We start from the raw sequence: 22,435 nt of genomic DNA on the forward strand, positions 1-22,435 counted from the left end.
GAGATTTTGAGGTTGTAGAGACATTTTGAGCATTTCTACTGCTTACCGGAAGCAGTAAGTCAATGTGATTTAATTTAGCATTATGCTTTTCTGTAATCATTAGACCATAGAGAACTTGGAAAAGTTGATTTATTCAGATTTATTATTATTAAAATATCTAAGCCGCTAAACTTCAGCTATGAAACAAATGAGGTGTAAGTTTCAATCCAATCTGAATGACTAAGTCATTGAAGAATTTATGGATAAAACATTAATGAAAAGGACTATAATACATGCAGACTGGGATCTTGGAAAAATGTGGAAAACATTACAGTTTATGTTACTGAGTTATTAAAGCATGAATGGAATTTTTTACAGAATTATTAAAGTTATCAAAGTTGAATTATTTAAAACTATTGAGAGACTTGAGTTTGTCTGGAAAAAACTGTCTAGATTTCTAAGTTCAGAGTAGGAATTCTGTTTTCATCTTTGTACTCAGAGATCCTTGTTTCAATTAAAGAAAATAAAAATTCTGCAAGTAAATCCATGTATCTAGCCATGCTACAGGCAGCCAACGTGCAGCATTTGAGCTGCATAAACAATAAAAAAATGAATGTGGGTTTGTATTACATACTTGCACATAATTTAAAACTACGCATGTACCACACTGCAAAGAGGCAAATGAGCCAGTAGATGCCCTATAATGCATTTAATTTTGCATTGAGCAAGTTTTATTCTCTTACAGTTCAAGTATGGGACGTGAAAGGCAATGATTTTGGCCTGTGGTTTTTTTCATGCAAATACACAACATAGCAAATCTTCTGGCAGTATGTATCTGTAACTATGTCTGCAATTATATAGTATTGGCTTTCCATACAAATTAAATTGGTTCTTGTCATTCCAGAAAGAATAGATCATAACATCAACAGAATCTGTCCTCAACTCTTCCACTTAGGCAAAGTTTACAACTCCATGAAATGATGCTGGCCTCATGTAATCAATCAATGCAGGTTTTATATTCAGTATATACATCTACAAAATCAAAGATAAAGACTAACTCCTCTCAAGTTATATGAGCAAAGACTTTGTCCCTCATTTGGGGCTTTCTTGCAGTTCTCTGATTATACAGAAGCCATAAAGATGTCAGATCTCCCTCTGGAGACATGTCAGTAGGCCAAGGGACACACTGCAGAGCTATAAGGCCAGCAGGAGAACTCTCCACCAGCCAGTCCACAAGGCAGAGGCCTGCAGCAGCTATGGTTACTGGAGCACTTCAAGTATTTGGCATTCCTGAATGCTTCCACAGGGCATTGTTGCAGGCAACAAAGTTGAGGAACACTTGAGCTACTTCAGTGTATCTTAGGTAACACTTGGAGCCCTGATTTCCCCAGATTTTATATGTAGCCATTTATTTTCTAGACTGTGTCAAATTCAGGAACAACCACCCAGGGAAAGCCAGGTGCTAAACGGAAGAACATGAAGCTAAAAGCATTCATTAAGTCATCAGATATGTCTAATTCCCTGCTCTTCCCCATTTCTTTTTATCCTACCATTGGCGTTTACTGGAGCAGAACAAGAACTTACTGCCACATTACGCAGTGAGCTGCACACAGCTCAAGCAGATAGACAGCCTCCACTTCTGCTTGCCCTATTGCAAAATCATCTTCTATTTTCCACACGTTCTGCAAACATAACAAGTTGTTGCAGGACAATTATCTGGGGACTGAATCTGGGACCATCAGCAATAACTGCCTCCTACTCCCAAATGCTATCTGAAAAATCTGCAGATTTTTGTAGGTATGTACCAGAAGACAGACTGAATTTAGATGCAGCGTTGACAACTTGGAAATTAAATATCCTAATATGCATATGCTCCCAAGCATGTGTAGAAATATCTATTTATTAAAGCAGTCCATTTACTTAAAAGAATTAATTATCAGTAATTGATTTTTTTTTTAAATTATTGAATGAGTACAATCATAGAAAATGCCACCCATTTAACTCTCAAGCACATATTGTACAGGCACGCCTGTAAGCAGAATGTGGCCCACAGCACTCAAGTTACAAACATTTTTTCTGCAAGTTATGCCTAATAGTTACGATCCTTAAAACCTGATGAAAAGTCACAATGGCTTGAAGGTGTTTAAGATATTCCAGTCAGGGGAAATGAAGAATTGCACCAAGACAAATCACCCCCTTACATGATGGATATCTTCTCATTATTACTGTTGCCGTTACTTATGATAATTTTCCTTCAGTTATTAAGCTAATTCATTCAGTCTGTGTTTTATTATTCTTTGCCCTTAGTTTTTGTCACAGGAAGAAACGGAAGCTTTGTCCAGTGGTTTAAGGCACTGGCAAGACTCAGAAGATACTACTTCAGCTTTCAGCTTCCCTTCAGGCAAATTGCCATGGCACAGCTTACAAAATTTGATCGTGCAACTATGTTGACGGAAGTGTGACTTTTTTACTTCAGGAGCCTTAAAGATCGTTGTATTTTATACTTCAACAAAGTAAGTCTCATAATGAGGATAATGTATTCCTATTCTCCAAGTGAAAAGCCATAAAGAGAAATTTTCTGTCAGTATCACTGAATCCATATTGAGCTCTTACTAGTCTAACTATGCCAGGTACGTCTAATCGAAGAGCTATTCCAGCAAAGCTAAGGTCTTGTTAAGTTCTTAGTCTTTCATATTTCATTTCCTTAGTTACAAAATAGGGATACCTTAAGCATAAATATCTTAAATTATGAGGTGCTCATTTACTGTGATAAGCTAAATCAGTATTTTAGATGAATAATCATATAACCCCAATACTGAACATGAAATACCAGAGTTCTCTGCTTACCCAGATCGAAAGCAAGTCCAGTGTACTTGTCACTAAAGTCTGTCACTTCCAGTTGACTTCAGAAGGCTGAGAGTAATCACTATATTGCAGAGAATTTCAACCCTGTATTATTGTAAACTCTACAGTATTTCCACTGAAGCCACATTTTAGGTAAGAATAAACAAACTGTATGTGTGTTATGAGCTCATGTGCTTCTCTGCAGAAGCGTAATTCTACAAGGGCAAATTTATACATAGGAATAGAGAGCAAAGCTTGATACTGGCCTGCCCGCCCTGGGAATGTTCAGATCAACTAAAGGACATTTTGACTCACTTTAAGGAAAACCCAAAGCCAAACTGACGAAGCCAAATTACTTCCTCTAGAACCTGTTTGACTATAACAATGTCACACAGATGTTGTTGAGACGAACTGGTTCAGAAGCATTGCATCTGAATCTGCATAATTTTGAATACCTATCAACCACTCCACTTTGTGTCCTCTACTTAAGCAAAGTACTAACCTTTTATTCGAACGCTAATGGAAACTCAATCCCAATTGCCCAGTGATATTTTGCTAACTATATGCAGCTCCCTTTTTACGTAAGGCCTCATGTGTTGTTTTTTCCTAAAATATTTGAAATAATAGAATAATAGATAACTTGAATAATAGATAAAAGGAGAAAAAAAGCTCAATTATTTCAGAAACCAAAATATCAGCAATCAATGATTATACAGGCAATCATAATTACATCTTGAAAAACACATTCCTTTCAGTTTCAAAGGCAGGAGCAGCGGTATTAGAAAAATCGACGTGGCAGAAAATACGGGCTTACAGTGTTTGGAACAAGAAGCGTGCATAGGTGTAACACCTCTGTTCAGGATTTGCACTCTGAACTTTAGCAATATACTTCTGTCAGATGGAAGTCCAGAGGTTTCTACAGACAATGAACTTCTCACATAGAAACAAATTATTTGGTATAAAACAAAGATAATATTTAACTGGCTGCATAGGCGTTTATTCATTGGGAATGTATAGAAACTGGAGTGCATGCAGTTAACTGTGTGCATGACTGTGGTCCATAAGACCACACCTACTGTGCATGGGCAGTATTGCTGACCTCCGTGTGTGTGGTAAATCCACACTCCTGGGAAGCACTGCAGCTACTGAACATGTGCAGAGAGACAGTAAAACAAATGTACAGTAGATTCCATCATATGACAAGAGAAGGATTGCAATTTGCAACCTCTCATGTCATTGGAAGAAGATGAGCACTATAGCTTTAACTGTTTGGAGAGCTAAATATCCATTTCTGCCACTGTCATTTTATGTTCCGTGCTAGAAACTATCCAGAGCATCAGGCTATGTCTAAGAAGCATGCCTATTTGGCACACCTCTGCTACGCAGGCACTATTGCTAGTGTCCTGGTTTCAGCTGGGATAGAGTTAATTTTCTTCTTGGTAGCCGGTATGGTGCTGTGTTTTGGGTTTAGGATGAGAACAATGTTGATAACACACTGATGCTTTGGTTCTTGCTAAGTAGTGCTAAATAGTCGCTAAGTAGTGCTTACACTGGTCAAGGACTGTTCAGCTTCCCATGCTCTGCCAGGTGCACGGGGGCCTGGGAGGGAGCACAGCCAGGGGGGTGCTGACCCAGACTGGCCAAGGGGCTATTCCATACCATATGACGTCATGCTCAGTATATAAACTGGGGGAGTTGGCCGGGGGGGGCAACAATCGCTGCTTGGGGGACGTGCTGGGCATCAGTTGGCGGGTGGTGAGCAATTGTACATGTATCACTTGCTTTGTATTACTATTGTATTATTATTATTTGTTTTTATTATTATTGTTATTATTACTATTACTACTGTTCTATTTTTATTTTACTTTAGTTATTAAACTGTTCTTATCTCAACCCACGAGTTTTCCCCTTTTGCCCTTCCGATTCTCTTCCCCGTCCCACCGGTGGGGGAGTGAGCGAGCGGCTGCGTGGTGCTTAGTTGCTGGCTGGGGTTAAACCAAGACACTAGACATAATTTTTTAATATTGAGTGCTAAATCCTCAGTTATTTCCACTAATGATAATGCAAACTGTATAGTTATATCTTTATCTATATCAAGGAATAATTACTCAGTTACTGTTCCCTTTCTATGGTGAACACCTGTTGACTGTTTGCATCTACATTCCCACTGTTAACAAACTTTTCTACATTTAATTTAGCAATGGTTGATTTTAACAGCGTTCTAAGCATGATCACAAAGGGGCTGAAAGCCACCTGACAGCTCTTCAGTCTCACGTTACAGAACCAAGACACAAAATGATTGGATAGCCTTTTACATTTTTGCCGACGTGTTAATTTTATAAAGAATGTTCTCTCTGTGAATATTCAACTGTTTTTTATAATCAAGCTTTTTCTACTCAACTTAATCATGGATCAGTTTTTTCACTTTTAGCCTAAGATGATAGACTGATTCTTGTGCTGTGCTATTTCTGCATAACATTCATTTATAATGAGTTTTTCTGCTGCCTGATGATGTATATTTTTTTCAAGGAAAATGTTATACAAATAATAAAATACACACTTCATGGTTTTCCCTTTTCTATTAGTTCAGTGATAAAGTTCTCTGGTGCTATACAGTATAAATAGTTAATGCTGATATATATTGAGCGCTATTGTGGAATTGCAGTCATTTTTAGCTGACATGCTTTCATTCAATTGCCACATTGCATCTAAGCCTTAAGACCTCATAAGTACATAAAAACATATTTACGTGCATATGTACACACAGGGTAGGTTCTTATGTCTCGGTTTTAATAACTAACAGTGAAAATGAGTATTTAATGGTGGGGGACAGGAGTTTTCTTCAGTCCTGAGGCCACCTAATTTGTGCCCTTGACAACCAACAGCACTATGATTATAGACTTCCAAAATAATTTAGGTTCTCATAGGAAAGTTAACGTTGGACTTCAATATTGCAAAAATAAAAGATTTTTGTCTCTTGTGAATTTGGAACATCTAAGAACACTCTGAAAAATACATATTTTAGTATTTTAGACATTTTTGCTGCCACCTCCTGTGAATAAGTCACCATCTTGTGTTTTTACCATTCACTTACTAAATTTCCTTCTCAAAGCCATGCACACAGTTTGTCTTGTTCACAGAATTTGAAGCATACATTTTTCATTAAAATGTATTGAGTAATATTGTGTTTATGCATATTACTTTAAGAAAAAAATTTTTGAGGAGGAGGTTATTTAGGTTGGAAAAACATGACATCAGAGTCTTGGAAATGGCAAAACTAAGTTCAGATGCAAATATGTGCAGTGGTTAGAAAGGGATGGATTGATATCAACAGGCTATTGTAGCAGTACTCAAAATGTCAGCCCTGTATATCAGCCCTTTTCTGACATGGTATTTCATACAGACTGCAGGGCAAACAGGGTTCCTGCTGGGACTTCTGCATTTCCATTTAGACAAATGGGTACTATTGTTAATTGCATGATTGCAGTTTCTCACTCGACCTCTGCCTCAGCTCATACACCAAGTGGCTGATATTTAATTAGCTGGTGATAAGTAACTTGCCCAGATTCAAGCATAATCTCTATGACAGGTCACCGCATAAAAATCCAGATTTGTGCCTTACTGATATCTACACAAAGTTGCTTTAAAGAGCCACTGATATCCCAGAAACAGTCTGTGATTTTCACATTCTGACATTTTCATGCCTTCATGCCTGTAACTAAGATCTTAAATCCAGATGTATGCAGGTAACCAAGAATATGCCATTATCAGCATCAAAATAAAAGCATATTGGGCATAACAAACATAAACTCCTTTTCCCATATTCCACATCAGTCAGCCACAAGGCAGCTTCACTAAAAGTCACATAACCACTCAGCCCGGTACTAAATTGGACTTAAGGGAAGCAGTTTGTACAAACCTCAGTCCAGCATTATGCTTCCGCAGCCACATAGCTTGAACCCAAAACCTGCCTAAGGCCAGAAAGCACAGGCATGTATGTCTGCAAAATACTACGTAGACATCTTCACAGGTAGTATTTAAAGCCACAGATTCAGAAGAATGATCCTAGCATGACTGATGTAAAACATGCAAAATTTAATTTCTGGACCAAACACTGCAGTGTAAAAGGCAGCTGGAAAGCCAGGAATCATTCAGAGTCATCTGCTACTTTAAAGCTGTGACCTATATCTAGTAGCCAAAAGACATGGGAAGACAGAGCTTTACAGCAACAGGAGATTATTAGGCATAGTGGAGAAACAATTGCTTGATACAATTACAACTTCAAAGCAGAATTTAACTCTCCTGTCTGCACTGTGGATCTCTTTTGTATGTTTTGAACTTGTTCCACTATGAATCTCCCAGTGCTGTCACATGCCATCTATCCAAGAGTGCTATGTGCTGCTCACATGGGAGCTACAGATGGGTCAGAGAAGAAAATTTTGCCCTAACATGAAAAAGTAAGGAAAAAACAATCTTGCACTTGCGAAAAGCTAATGCAAATGTTAATAATTAAGGGGATGCCCTTGATATCATTCAGCTATGCAATTTTGCTATATCCTATCATTTTTCCCTTTCATCACATTTACCAGGCTTATATGTAGGGTGCCTTGTTGGGATGCTAGAAAAGATGTTGCCGTGTTGTCTGACATGGACTTTGTCCTGGGAGCCACCATTTTCTTTTCTCCAAGTAACAGACTATATTAAAGTAGTTGCACCGAAGATTAGAAAGCCTGTTCATGAAACATTTGTAAAAATTTATCTGTCTTATGACCACAACAATCTTTTAAACGGATGACTGTAAAACAAGCAATGTCCTCTCACTTGCTCAGGGCAGATTTACTTACGGAATAACATGTGAATTCAATACACACAGCAAATTCCCCCAACCAAACATTTTCCTGAGGGACTGAGGGGAAAAAAGACGAATAAATATACACACACACACACACACATATACACATACTGCTGCATTTCTGAATTCTGATATGGCAAGCAAAGCAGAACAAAAATCATCTGTCAGTTCACACAGCAGAGCCCAGTTCCCATATGCCACTCTTTCTCCAGAAGAGGATTACAGTTTTAATATGGTGAGTTCACATCATCTATCCCACGCGCAGTGGGCAAAACAAAACCAAAAAATCCATCTATATAATATGAAGGAGTCAACTGTGATCCATACACACAGTCCCAGAAATGGCCTTTGTGCAGGGAAATTGTGTGGCGACCAGGGGAAAGCACATTTTCTTAGGCTACTAAGCAATGGTAACTGCAACTGCAGCTGCTGCTGCAGCCTCTGGCCAAACTTCTGCTTGCTACAAAGCCCCTAGTGCTGTTGTCTGACAAGTGGATCTGCACAGCCACAGACCCACCGGCTCTCAGCCAGTTCTAATTCTTTCCCAAATTATTTCATCCTGCTTTTACAAGGGGGTTTATTCAGTGATATAGCACAGGTCCCTGCTTACGCAGCATGCTTTCTGTTCCCATGGAAGCCATGAAACCATAGCTATTGCCTGTGTCCAGCACTTACCAAAGCCTGGGAATAAAGGCAGACTTTGCTGCAGAGGGAAGAGGGGACCTGGATAAAGAGTTGATGACCTGCGGTCACATTTTGTACAGTGCAGCTTCGCCAACACACTGGACTGTGCTGGAAAATAATTTCAAATCGTGTTTCTGATAACTGTGGCAAGTGCTATCTGCCTGACAATGCAAAGAAAGGTGCAAAAAGTGCTTCACCTAAAGAAGCTCCACTGATAATACTTCTTTACAGGGTGCAAGGTTTTGTGTCAAGCCGAGCTCTTAAAAATCAGCTTGGAATCACCAGGGGCACCCACTGATAGCCATGTTTTCTCTTTGTTGAAGGAAGAATAAATCTCTCTTCTTAAAATCTTATTCCAGATGAGTCAGAAGAGGCCTATACTCCAGATCTATGAATTTTATCTTTTAGTTCCTCAAGCTCTTTAAATTTTTCCATTAACTCAACTGGTTTTGCTGAAGGAAAGCATAAACAAACAGTTTTATGCTTTATGTTAACATGTTTCCATGACATTTTCCTGTTACAGAGATTGCTTGAAGGTGCGTAAAAAAACCTGTCAGCGTTAGTGCAGATCCTGTACATATGACTATCCTGCACATAGATAATAGGCATTCGTAAGTCATGCATCACCACACTTTCATGTAAGACTATCTTGATTGAAACAGACAGGAGCTGTTTTCTGAATTTTTTACCACCAACACATTTTCCTTTAGGAGACCATATAGATGAGATACTCATTTACGCCAAAGCCATTTCACACTGTTCTATCAATGTTAAGGGAATTTAATAAGGATATAAATGTATGTTATACCCATTTGAAGGCTGCTTATACTTCTAGAGCAATCCAATGAGCTTTTACATAAACAGGAATCAATCCCATAATTTCTAATAACTAACTGTCAAAAGAGCTGAATGCAACAGCACTGGGGGCACTTGTGTGTTTCCAGGTGTTAATATATAGATGAATCCCTTAATCCAAAAGCCATATTATTACACTCAGCAAGGGACTTTTCCCTTTTTCCACCAATATTCATGTGCTTGAAAGAGAACACACAGGAACCTAAATGTCAGTCTTGAGAAGCAGAGAAGAAATATTCTTACTCCATTATGTTAGTTTGGGACATAAGATCCAAATGACTGCAGCCCTCTCTGGATACTGCAAGATGAAGAGAGATACAGAGCCTCTGGATAGAATCCATCAGGTGCTGCCTGGGCAGGTAAGGTGGAAGTTCGGAATGCATTGCTGGCAGCACAGCAAGACTGAAATGATGAAGTGACAGCCTAGCTGTACCTTGGTTACTTACTCTTGAGAAAGTGGTCGCTATAGCCGAGTCTCAACAGAGAACAAGTGAAAGCCCAGAGAGAAGGGTGGGAAATGCACCCTAGCCACGTCCATACTTTCCCATCAGTATCACATTTAGACTACTGCAAGGCAGATCTGCCACACTCTGGGACCCAGGCGCTGATGATCCTTTTCCTCCTCTATTTGACTAGATAAAGGGCAGAAGTTCTTGTCAAGGTCTGTCACTGACAAAAAGGTAATTGCTTCACTTCAGCTAAATCATATATAACGCCTCTCCTAACTCCCTCTATCAGTACATTCTAGCGAGAAACAAAACCAGAGATTTAGCACAACTCTTCCTGCCCTTACAGCAGTCACACAGCTTGCATTACATCCTTCCCACCAGACACTTACTTATAGTGAGAATTTGTAGAATAGGGACTGGTTACTACCCTGTGTTTTAGTGTACCTAACTATCACAGCTGCAGTCTTAACTGGCCTTTAGGCAGTACAATAATACAATATAAATAATAGTCTGGTTTTTGCCAGTTTCTGAAGTTACATCACGATGCGAGTTTCTCAGTTCATTTTACCAGAGAAGCACCCTAACCCCCCTGCTCTTCCAGAATGAAGCAATCGTGTGTGAAACAGAGGCAGACAAAACATGCTTCAGTAATTTTTAATGGTGTGCGCTAATGATTTTCAAGCCAGATTCATGAATTCCCAACAAGTGAGGCTGATACAGTAAACGCAGCTCTAAGTGGCCATTGCTCATTAACCACTCTCCCCAATAATAGTTACATATTTGGCAGTAGCAAAGTCTTGCTACAGCTTCTCAACTCTTGCTATTTTACTTGGAATAACCCAGCAGCAAGACTAACAAAAAGGGACCTTTTTTTACTTAAAAGCTAGACCACTAATGGGTAGGAACCACACTACCACACAGCCCCACACCACCCAAAACAATTTCCTGGAGTTTGGTGCTGACAGTCAGGCACAAACCTCCCCTGCTCGCAGCTCCTCCACTCCCAGAAACCCTCCTGGCCACTTCTGTTGCCTGAAGCCCCCCGACCTTCCTCTTGCAGGAGTACCAGTGAGTCCCCTGTACCCCTGAGTCAGCAGAAACCCTGGAAATCTTTCCTCACTGGGTTAGGAAAAGACTGTATGTTGGTACGGCAACACTTGCAACCTGTCACAGCTCTGAAAAGTCTTTTTCAATTATTTGGAGTGAGAGTACAGCTTTGCCTTCCACACCTGCCTGCAGGCATGGAGTACATTTTTGCTTTTACCTTCTTACGAAACTTCTTTGCTTGTCTGCTCAGTGCAGAGCACGGATTGGCACATCCTCTGTGGGTAAATGAAAGGAGAACAGCTAGGAAAGAAAAGGGGCTGGTGAGAATCTTCACCTCCATTGCCATAGCACACTGGCTACAGCAGACAAAATACTAGCGACCAGCTGAAGAAGAACAGCAGGTTATTTCCCATGTTCCCACAAAAAGGAGGGACAGGAAATAAGTGATGACTGCTTGAGTCACACTTCTCTCCTTGAACATTAAAGCTAAACACCACAATGCAAGAATAAGCTTACAGTTGGAAGACAACCTTTGCAGACATTATTTATGTGCTACAAAAGAATGAAAATGCCATCTTGTACAGAGAACTCCTGCAGGCCTTATCCAGCGTACCTCTCGTTGACATCAACAGGAGCTTACCTGAGAAAAGGCTGCAAACTTTGATCCATAAATAGGATCTCAAAAGAACACATTTCACCATGGAAACAATTGTTCAGGTTAATTCTGTTCTCTTTACGATTGTATCAGGAACTGCACCAGATACTTCACAGCCTAGAGAAATCACATGCCTCAGGACTGCACACGGGGTTGAAGAGCTCGGTTTTGCTCAGCCGCAGCCACACCAGTCCGCCTGACCTGCGCCGAGGCTGGGGTGAGCTGTCATTGGCAATTTGATCTCAAAAAGAGCACACCTGCAAGAGAACATTGCCCGTGCAGGAATGCTATTCCCAGGGCCGTTCTGCTACTCTGTTTCAGAGAAAGACTGCCCAGAAACAAGAGAAAAGCCCCAGCGGTGGGTCCCGTACGCCCTGCTGCCCGCAGGGGTCCTGTGCAGGTGCCTCAGTGCACACTTACAAACCCCTCGCCGCCGCCGCCGCCGCAGCTCCCCCCGGCCTGAGCGCAGCGCCCCGTCAGCCCCGGTGGCTCTGCCGCCCGGCGGAGCGCCGGCGCGAAGGAGTTAAGCGGCCGGGACCCCCGCCGCCCGCCGCCCCGCCGCCTCCTGACGTCAGCCCGGCGCACGGCGCAGGGGACGCGCGGGGCGGCGCGGGGCTCGGGGCGGCGGCGGAGGAGAGCCGCGGCGGGCGGCTGCCAGCGGCCGGGGGAGCGCGGGGCCGCCGCCCGCAGCCCCCGCCAGCATGTCCGCCAAGGAGCGGCAGAAGGGCAAAGTCACCAAGGACAGCGTCACCCTCCTGCCCTGCTTCTACTTCGTGGAGGTGAGTGGCCGCCCCCGCCGAGGCGGCCCCCCGGGAGCAGCCGCGGGGGCGGCGGGGCTGGCGGGGGGCGCGGGCAGCGGCGCGGCGGGGAGCCCTGCCCGGCTCGGAGCCCTGCGGCGGGGCACGCCGCTCTGCCCGCGGAGGGGGAGCTCGCCGCGGCGCTGTTTCTGCACCGTCTGATGCAAAATCCCTACGTGCTGCTTTGCCTCACCGAAAGCAGCGCATTGAAGCCCCCCTGAAGGAACTGGCGTAAATTAACCTCTCCTTTGCGGTCTGTTCACGTGGGAATTATTTCTAAGAATTACTCAGAAAATGAAAGGCTTGCTCAGCTAAATCATGCTATGTGCACAGGAACCTCTGGGGAGGAAGACATGTTTCAAGAAGGGCTGGCTGCTAGGCAAACGCCGCTTGCATTGCTTTGGTAGAATAAAAATCACGTTCATAAAGGAATGCTTAGGAAAATAGAAATGTTCTCAAAATGATAATCAGTGGTACGTTTTTACCAACCCTTGGATTATGTGCTTCCTCTAACAGAGCTAAAAATGTCTGATTTGAAAATGGAATGAGGTTCTCGGCACATCTTAAAGAGCAAAACCTGCTATGGCTGCTCAGCTGGTAGCAGGTGGAGTTGCAGAGGCAGGAGCCGCTTGGTGTGTCACTGGGAGGCATTGAGCCCCCCGGGAAAGGACAGACACTTACGGACTTCTGTAACATCAGGAGCAGACACAGTTTAAGCGTAAGGAAATTGGTGCGATGTGAATTTGTTTAATGGCACAGCTGTAAGAGGGAGGTAAAAATGTTTTACGGATTGAGCAAAGTGTTTCAGGCGACCCCACTCACAGGGAAGTGACTGAGGCACTTTGAGGCACCGTGTAACTTACCCCAGAGAGAGGCTGTGAAAACGATGTGAAGAACTTAATGGTAACATATGGTGTAAGTTATCAATAACTGGTACGCTAAATCAGAGCAGAAAAGTATATACAATACTTAATGTATAAAATATTAAAATATAAATATTGGGTGAAATAGAAAACAAAAATAATTTTCTTTCAGGTGCACTTGAAGGGCTTTGGAGGTTCTCTAGGTGGTAGAAGGGGTCAGGTTGAGAAGGGATTTCAGGTAACAGTGGAATGTCTCTGTCCCCTGCGCTCCCCAAGCACCTGGCCACGGTCAGGAGCTAACCCAAAGTAAGCTGCACCAACTGGAAAGCTTTGCAGAGGCTGGTTGTATGGAAGCATCAGACACATCCCATCAATGTAATTAGGCCTGCTGAAGAAAAGCCCTTTGGTGGAAGGCGCTTGCTGTGCCATATAGCTTAAGTTAGCTTTGCATAGGAGGGAGAGGTCAAGCTTGGAGAAGCCCCTAAAAAAGGGTAGGGGCCTCCTCACTCTCTGTGCTGTCTCTGTTGCTTTGGGAATCCAAGCAGGAAGGGAGATTGCGGGGCATGACTCTAATACAGGGGATGATGCAGAGATCCTGCAAGACACAACAGAACTGGTGGGCTGTGCGTTGGCCTGCAGCGAGATGGGATGAAATACAGAACAGCAGCACAAAACGTGTGCCTGCTGCTCAAAAGAGTTGCCTTATATAATACTAATTGCGTACTTGTAGTTCCCCTAGAAGCTCCCTGTAGCTGTTACAAGGAATAAGGCAAAGGATTCTGTGAGCAATGAAGAACTTAGACTGAGCTCTGTGTACAGTTCCCACATGAAGCAGGTGAGTTCTCCACCCTGGTGTGGACTCTCAAGACCTTCAGCAAGTCATTTACAGCTAGATCTAAAAAGAGGTGGAGATCTCTTCAACACCCAGCTGCTCTGAGAGGGAGTCAGAGTCCTCACTTAACAGAACAGTCTCCTAATGAACTTTCAGGACTTCGATGTTATTCAGTCACAGGAGCAGAGTCTAGAGCCTGCGCGAGCCCTTCTCCCCCAGGAGCGAGTTCTAAGTATTGAACTGCAGCCTTATGACCCCTCTTGAACTGACGAACATGCAAGTATTCAGTACAAGTAAAAGCAACATCAAGAGAAAAAACTGGCTGCAATACACCTGAGCCTAAACATTGATTAGGAAACTCTTTGGCAAGTTACTAGCCCTCTCCCATTACACAGCAGGAGGATTTGAAACCATTTCACACATTTCAGTTGAGTGCTCAAATCACTTGAGTGAAAGGGTGACAACAATTCATATGATCTTTAGAAAGAAACACTTAGCTTCTGTTACTTGTGTACATTGACCCTGCATTTACCCACACGCACGCTAATTGTAATCACACTAATGAGAATGCCTTTCTAAAGCTTTGTAGCACAGGCAGATGCCAGCACTTCAACAGCATCAGAAAAAGGACATGATGGCTTAGATTCTTCCATTGTGATTGGCTCAAGGAGAACCAAAGATTGAGTTGTACCTCATAAAGAGGGATTTAATCAAAGATAATTTAACTGCAATGAGAAGTTTGCAAGTGTAAGGGATAGAGGAGTCCCCCAGTGTGGCTGACTGGCATTACTACGTCATATGGATTTCCTTTGTAAGCAGGAGGTAAGCTCCTAATGTGATCCAACAACAGCCAACTACTTAAAAACAAAACTTACCCAATTTAATTAAGGCTCTCTGAATTTTAAAGCTTTTACTTTCATGAATGGTCATTGAATGGATGATGAGAAACAGGCTTTCGACCTCTCTCCTCTGAATGCTGTCAATTCTTTTATGTTTTTTTTTTTTTCTGCCACTCATTCGCTTTAATTTTCCCTGTCCTATTCATAGCAGACAGTCCCTCCCCACCCTGAACTGCAACAAAAAAACAATAGCGCATTAAGTTTGCACCTTCAAATAAGAAAATTAGGGTTTGCTGTCATCCACTTTGCATCAAGACCCAGGAGGTCTAGGCAAAAGGAAAAGCAGATTGTTTAGAAAAGACATTACAAAAAAGTGCTGTTTTTTCTATCAAACACTAGTCAAAAGGAAAGACATGGAAAAAAGGATGTTGGGTCAAGGAGGAAGTCAAAATTCTGAAGCAGTAGGAAAGGGATGTGTTCGTGTTATGCAAATGAAATATTATACAGTTACGGAGTGAAAAAATATCTAATAACTAATAGAATTAAGGCATGCAGAACAAGTAAAGACAGACTCCTGCTTCAGAAGGACCTTATCTTTAGAAATAGCAGCAAACAAATACAGTTCTGACACTGAAGGTTTTATGATGTTAAGATCCTTAAGAATGTGTTGTGCATGAGACTAACTCCTGTAAACAAATGTGTTTGATGGCAGCAACTTTCAGGATTGGCTAAAATATGATTACGTAGAACGTATGCAGGCCAACTGAGGGTTAACTACAAAAGAAATACTCTGGGCCTGATTTTGGTTTCAGTCTAATTTAAGAATAATACAAACTAGCAGATTTTACCAACAACAGAGTTACAACATAAAACCAGTATGCCCCTCTTACGATCATTGTTATCACTAGAGCTATTCTTCATTACACAGGAAAAGCAATCGGAGAATCAGGCTAGAACTTTGGAAGACATGGAAATGAAAAGAAAATAAAACGAAGAAATGAAGCTTCTGAAAAGTGTGGATGGGTCATTCTCTAAAAATATCAGAAGCAAACAAATGAGCATTATGAAATAAATCTTAACTCATTTTCAATTACATATTTTCAAGTTTCATGATTCATAAAATAACTTGATGATTTATCCTATGTATCGTAAGAATGTTTTAGAGGTTATTTTAAATAATAATTCTGCTTAGCAGAGCCTCTGATCAGCACACACTCCTGAGAGCTGAATAGTTTTAGATTGCCTTGTGCATCATGCTTACCTGAAGCACGTGGTAATCAGCACTGCCAGGCAGTTTGGCCTCTTTTATTCCTAATTATGCTTGTGGCATTTTAGGGTTCTGTAGACTGTATGGATTATCTGAGCTTCATTTGCATAGCTGAGAAAGACAAAACTTGCCATGAAAATTCATAGTCCCTCTGGTCTAGTGGGAATTCATTTTCATGGTAAAAAGTCTACAGTGCCTCTGGGAGATATTGATAATGAGAATGCCTGGAATAAATTTTGCTTTTTGTTAACTGACTTTCTTTTCAGCATATTCAGAGTATATCATAATTATAGTCACTTACAGAAGAAATACGGATGTCTTGCATTGTAATATGAATCTGGAAAACTTCCCGGGTTATGTAGTTTCTGTTCCTGGCAGAATGGTCACACTTTAGAGACAGGACAGATAGATACATTTCTTCTTGGTGAAGGAAAGAGACTGTCTTCACTCATGCTATCCCACTTGAAAAACTCCTGGTTTAAATCCTGGTTTCACAGGAGTCGCTGTGATTTTTGCTTTTGACTTCAGTGGCACTATTGCTTCAGCTGGTGCCCCAGATGTGGGAATGCAGAAGGCCAAGGTACTGTCAATCTGAGTGACTTGATGCACTTATTCTTCAGCTAAATTGTGTTCCTGTGGCACGGCCTTCATCTGTTGGTGTCTTAACTTCCAGGGACTAAAATCGGAGACATTTCAGACAAGGTCCCTTGTACAGTTAAATTGTTTCCTTATGTTGTCTTCTAGACTCTTGTGTGTGATGCATTTATACAGATACAGGTAGCTTCTTTTTCTACATTTTCCAGAGCACAGCCAGGAGTTAATCATGCCAGGATTATTTGGAAACACTTCTTTCAGTACTGGAAGACCACTTATTTTTCTTGTTCCCCAAAGGAGCTGGAATTCTGACCAGCAGAAAGCACAAAGATCTGTTATTGTTGGACTCCAGGCTGAAAAATGCAGGAGGTCATCAGCTTCCACTGAAATAAGTGCACGCAGAGAATGTTCACTGTGGCTCACCAACAGATGCTTTATTGCCTTTTGTTTCTGTCATATGCTGACAGAGCTAGGTTTGAAACGTCAAAAGTTTATACATATCATTTAGTAGCTCAGTGCCAGTTCTCAGTCACATCTGGATTTTCTTCCAGCTATTCAGCCATGCACGACGCACCACATTTAAATTATGCACTTTGTCACCTGCAAGTCATGTATAGGTGTGACTGCAAGAGACACAACAAGCCAAGGGAGTGCAGTGATTAGAATAAGAGTAGAGGGAGAGTAGGCTACAGGGCTAAATCTTTCTTCCTAAGAACAGGCTGTTTGGATCTAGTGTAAGAGTTGAACTATACCACTGTGTTTTGGAGGCACAGTGTAGTCACATTTCTCTCTAGGCAGGTTTTCTGTTATGCTTAAATTAGCCTTAGGGCAGAAAAAAAAGAACCAGCCAAAAAACCCAACTGTAGAAGATGAAATTATCCCCATACTGTGGAAGTAGCATATTACTTTCCAAATACATTGCTTTTTCTCTCAAAAGAGTCAACCATGTGTGAGGGCAGGGGAAGAAGGAGAAATACACTTAACAGTCTGCTTATTGAGCTGACCATGTCATGTGGCAGACTCACAGAGGACAGATGTCAGATTTGTTTATAACAGTGCATTAGAGACCAGCATCCCCAAAATATTACGGGGCTATCTGAGGCCTGAGGAGGCTGCTACGCATTCAAAGCAGCTATATAATTCATTGGCCAAGTCATCAACATTACATCCTCCACGTTGCTTCTATGCTTATAGGAGAGCTGTACAGCCTGCATGCTACCAGCTTTTAGCAGAAGATGAGCAGAAAAGGGGAACACAAAGGGAGGTGTCAGGCCTGTGCCAAGGCTGTCCTGGGACAAAAATGCAAATGCCACATGTTAGATCTCCCTCTGTGTTTGGCTACTTGCTTGGCAAGTGTAGAGTTTGAGTAGTTCATAGTGAAAGAAGTCTCTGCTCCCTTTTCAGTCCTGCACCATCCTCCTGACCAAATACCCCAGTAGTAAAAGGAGGCCTGAATACATTAGAAATTAAAGGAGATTCATTTTTCCAAATTATTATGTCTTCCAAAAATTTATACTCCTCTCTGTGGTTTTCTTCTATAATTCTTAAAAATCTGTTACCCTGAAGCCAAAATTAATAAACAGCCTATTGTGGAACCTTACGTACACAGGAGCTGAGCTGTTACAAACATCGTATCTTGACTGATGATCTTGTCAATTAAAAGTTCAGTTTGTAGGAAGGGAGTTCAGAAGCAGCAAAACAGCATGAGAGTAAGCCACTGGAGAAGGGTTGGCACCCACAGAATGATTTTTTTTTTTTTTTTTTTTTTTTAATGTATGGAAACCAGTGTATTTTAGAGAGTAGAATAAATTGTAGTATTGTGTAGAGATTGGCAGCTTTGTCCCCTAGAGATGGGGGTTTTGAGGAAACTTCTAGCTGAAGTTTGGTAACACCCTGACCCAATAACAACCACCTTTTTTTCAAGTGTTGCTGTTCTTGATTTACCATAACCTTGCACAGCAGGAGCATAAAAGAAGTTTCATAATCAACAGTACATGCAATATCCTAAATCTAATTGTTTGTAGTTATTCATGGATTATAACTAATCATTGATTTAATTAATAATCATAATTAACTGTAATCATGATTAATATAATGAATCATCAATTACATTTGAAGTCACGCTGAAAAGAAATGCAGTAATGGTATTTTTTTGTGTTGTAAAATTTCTGCCTAAGGATTTGCTGTCTATTTCAGCACACATACTTAATTAAATAGAAATATTTTTAAAGTATTTTTAGATTATTCCTGCTTGAGAATATTTCTGTTAATTTTTATTTTGTTGATTTCTGCCTGTGTAATTGCTGCTTCACATACATTTATTAAAAAAAAAAAAAAAAAGAAATAAGCACTTTTAGGATTACCATGCATTCAGCATGACTTTGAGATTTCTGAAATAAATAGGAATTTAATCACTGATGTGTCAGTTCTATTTTTGGTCTTACACATACTGAGAGGTTTTCTATTAAGATTTGGCAAAAGATCAAGAGGGTTGAGGAGTTGCACGAAGATGTCTGTTGTATTTCTAAAGCTAGACTCTAACTGGCAGTCACTAAACAATTAAATCAAACTTTAAAATCAATGCTGGAAATAAGGATAACTTAATTTTCCAAAATGGCAATGATAATAGATTTCAATGACACCTGGGATTTGAAATTAAACTGTGAGTTGAAATTAAACGGTGAGTTGAAATTAAATCCAATAGTGTTAAATCTAGGAGAAGAAAGACCATCATATCATGTCTCTGCAATTAGTTTCCACAAAACTTAGACAATGGTGAGGTAAAAATCCTTTAGAGAACAGACCAGTTCCTTACAGCCTTGGGCCAGATGAAACCTGCATCCAAAAAAGAGACAAGAAGCAGCAGAAACTCGAGTTCAGAGAGAAAAGCAAAAAGTCTTTATACAGATGCAAATCTTTCTTAGACTTCTGAAAAGCCTGAATGCCTTCTCTTATAAGCCTGAGGCATTTAAGAATTAAGTTTAGAACATAAAAAAATGTACAAACCTGACTTTTAGGTCAAGCAAGTCCCCTGCTCTACAGCCATCCTGTGCTTGGTACTGTCTCTCAAAAGTCCTCATGACAGCCCAGTTTGCAATGCATTTGATCTTGTGCTTGGTCTTAATCCCAGCCCTGCACAGCAGTCGCACTGAGGGTAAAGGTACGGCACTGGTGTACCTAAGCAGGAGCCGCAGGTTCTCAAAACCAAGAGAAAATGGCAGAATTTGGGCTGGTACCATTTCTTCTTCCTGACCTATTTCTGGAAGGTATTCAATCAATCATAGCCATGACCTCAGTATTCATTCCTGTCAGGATAAGAGAGACCTGTCCTCCTTCCATTCTCTCCTCCTGTCTTTTGTGAATCTCACAGCAAAGCACAACAGGACAACAGCCAGGGCGGTTGAAAGTTGCAATCGCTGTTAGTAGTTGGCTAAGAATAGGAATACCTTGCCTCCTCCAACCCACCACAGCCCTCTTTTTTGTCTCATCCATCTGTTGTGCCTTGTCATTTAGACCATGAATTCTTTGGCACAACGACTGACATTTATTATACATTTTAATAGAACTTTCCACAATGCCACAGCCTTGCAGTGCAAATGCAACATAGTTATTAAATAGACCATCCTTCTCCCAAGTACTTTGCTGGTATTTTTTCCATGAGGAGAAACCAATGGCATTTATTAGCTACCTCTTTGAGGCAATCCGGTTTGTTTACTTCATTGCTGACAAAGATTCCCTGATTCCCGAAAAAGAAGAGAAACATCAGGAGGCAGCTCCTGTGCTCAGGAGCTCCTTGCTTGCTGTGGAAGGGTTGCAGAACAACCGAAGGATCTAAGAATTTTCTGGCCATCCAAGTCTAAAAATTATTTACAAAATATAGAAGATCCAAATAGCATATCAGGCATCCCTTAATCCTTTTTGACAGGTGGGCTAGTCATACTATCTTCATTCTGCATCTGGCTAATCATGTCTTGACCTCCTCTGAAAGTTGCATACATACTGCTTCTCTCTTTTCTGCCTATCTTTTATACAGGCAGGTAAAACTAATCAATTCCACAGCCTTTGTATTTGCACCCAGTCTCAAGGAAAATCACTCAAGTCATTCCAGCCAGCACACTGAGCAGTGACTTCAATATTCAACTATAATTACAAAAGAGGCATTTAATTTTTCCCCCTACTTAGCCTGACTGAAATACAGCCCAGGCTAATCAGTTTTATAACTCATATTTAAAGAGTGTCTGCTGGTAGCCACCAACACAGCCCAATACAACACCGCCACAGGATCTGGATATGAGTTCACGATAAGAGAGAACGCCTGTAGTGCATTGTAGGAAAGCAAAGAGAGGTCACATATCTGCAACCTACAAAACAGGTTGAGACATCTGAGTATATGACACTCCATGGTTGCACTCTCACAAAGCCCATAGATTTTAAGATGTTATTCTCCTGAAGATAAATATGGACTCTTTGCTTGGTTAAGTACTGGCAAATACAAGAGTTAGATATCTAACTACCAGTGTACAGTTTTAGAGAAAGGGCATTTATAGAAGCTACTGATTCTCAGAGAGTTTTGAATTATGTATGTATCCAGTTGCATATTCTTTCAAGGTAAGAGAGAAACTGGGTGGGGGGGGAGCTTATTTATTGTCTGTCTTTTGGTTTGAGCCTCACTGTCTCTGTGGTGTCATTTAAGAAACCATTGATATCTGATTGCTACTGACTTGCCAGTAACGCTTGCTGAGAGAATGTAGTTCTAGTGAAGCTTTGATTGTTTGGAAATTCTCCAAGGGGAGGGAGCACCTTGAATTAGAAATTTAGGGCTCTGCAGAGACCCTGTGGAATAGTGAAGTTAAAGGTCCTACATTTTAACTCGAGAGCAGTTCAGTATTTCCTTCAGAACAACAGGTTTTGTGCCTGGTGGGAGGCCAGAGACAGAAATCAGTGCCCCAGATGCTGAGCTATCCAAAGGACAACCTTGTGTTATTTAGGGTTCCATCCACTCCAATAAGATTTTACTGCTAAGGCCTGGCCTTCCACTGTCCCATTTGCAAGACCTCTGCTGTCATACCAGGCATTCCTGCATTACTGAGGGTGCAATGTGGAGTTACAGGTATAGGACAAGAGATGGGGCCTATGCTGGTTGGTACTGGAGACCTCAAGGCTGTAAACAACTCACCCAATGGTCAGATAAAGAAATGCAGAACTGCAGCTGGCAAAACTGATTTTAGGGGTAACAAAGAGTAAAAAGAACAAGCATCTAACACATGTAAACCATGCCACATATAGTACATTAGGATGTAATGTGAAAAGACAGACCAAAAGAGAAAGAGCAAGGTGTAAAAGCACATTAGCAAACATAAAAATGAACCCACGTGGTTCCTAGAGTGAGCAAGAATCACCAGCAACATCATACTGCTCCTGACAAAGGATTTGGGATGTGCTACACTAGAGTCATAAATAGCTCAATTTATACAGAACAGCTACTTGTTACTACTAGATATAGATACAAAAATCATGCAGAGTTGCACCATACAAAGATATGTGAAAGTAAAACAGATTAGGCATAGCCTAATTTCTAAGGTCATTAGAAAAACTGCTGTTACAATTAAACCAAATAAAAACAAAGCTCCAGGCAGGTCAAGACAAGTACCTACAAAGCATGTTTGACAAGCCCTAGTCCCGAGTCCTTGCAAACTCAGTACAAAATCTGTGGCTTGTTAGTAGCAATGACAATACTGTACTTAGTGGGCTACAGCTCTACAGGTTCCTCTTTTCATGTATTCGAAGCCATAGAAAACTAATCATAGGGAAGTTTAACAGAAGCGTTTCCATCTACCTGGGGGTGCCCCAGCAAGTTTGGGCCTGGTTGTTGAGGGGT

The 22,435-nt window shown here is 41.2% G+C and overlaps 2 protein-coding genes across 6 annotated transcripts in view; one reads left to right on the top strand and one right to left on the bottom strand.

The window, feature by feature from the left end:
- The window catches only part of PLPPR5 (phospholipid phosphatase related 5), a 233,038-nt gene that overhangs the window by 97,144 nt on the left and 113,459 nt on the right, over nt 1–22,435 (bottom strand). For 3 of the 5 annotated variants that reach the window (XM_082311956.1, XM_082311954.1, XM_082311955.1), the window contains one exon: nt 16,265–17,180. The exons of 1 other annotated variant lie outside the window; for it this stretch is intronic. In XM_082311956.1, the coding sequence (XP_082168082.1) occupies nt 16,265–16,378 (114 nt within the window). In that variant the 5' untranslated portion in view covers nt 16,379–17,180. Of the gene's footprint in view, nt 1–15,957; nt 17,181–22,435 lie in introns of all 5 variants that reach the window. One more of the 5 variants, XM_082311958.1, reaches the window with a different exon arrangement.
- PLPPR4 (phospholipid phosphatase related 4) overlaps nt 12,067–22,435 on the top strand; it is a gene marked incomplete at both ends in the record, with an annotated part of 31,085 nt that continues 20,716 nt past the window's right edge. Inside the window, one exon of the mRNA XM_082311943.1 lies at nt 12,067–12,144. Coding sequence (XP_082168069.1) covers nt 12,067–12,144 — 78 coding nt within the window. The remainder of the gene's footprint in view (nt 12,145–22,435) is intronic.

Source organism: Platalea leucorodia (genome assembly GCF_965183815.1).
Source record: "Platalea leucorodia genome assembly, chromosome: 5".
In the NCBI taxonomy this organism is placed as follows: domain Eukaryota; kingdom Metazoa; phylum Chordata; class Aves; order Pelecaniformes; family Threskiornithidae; genus Platalea; species Platalea leucorodia.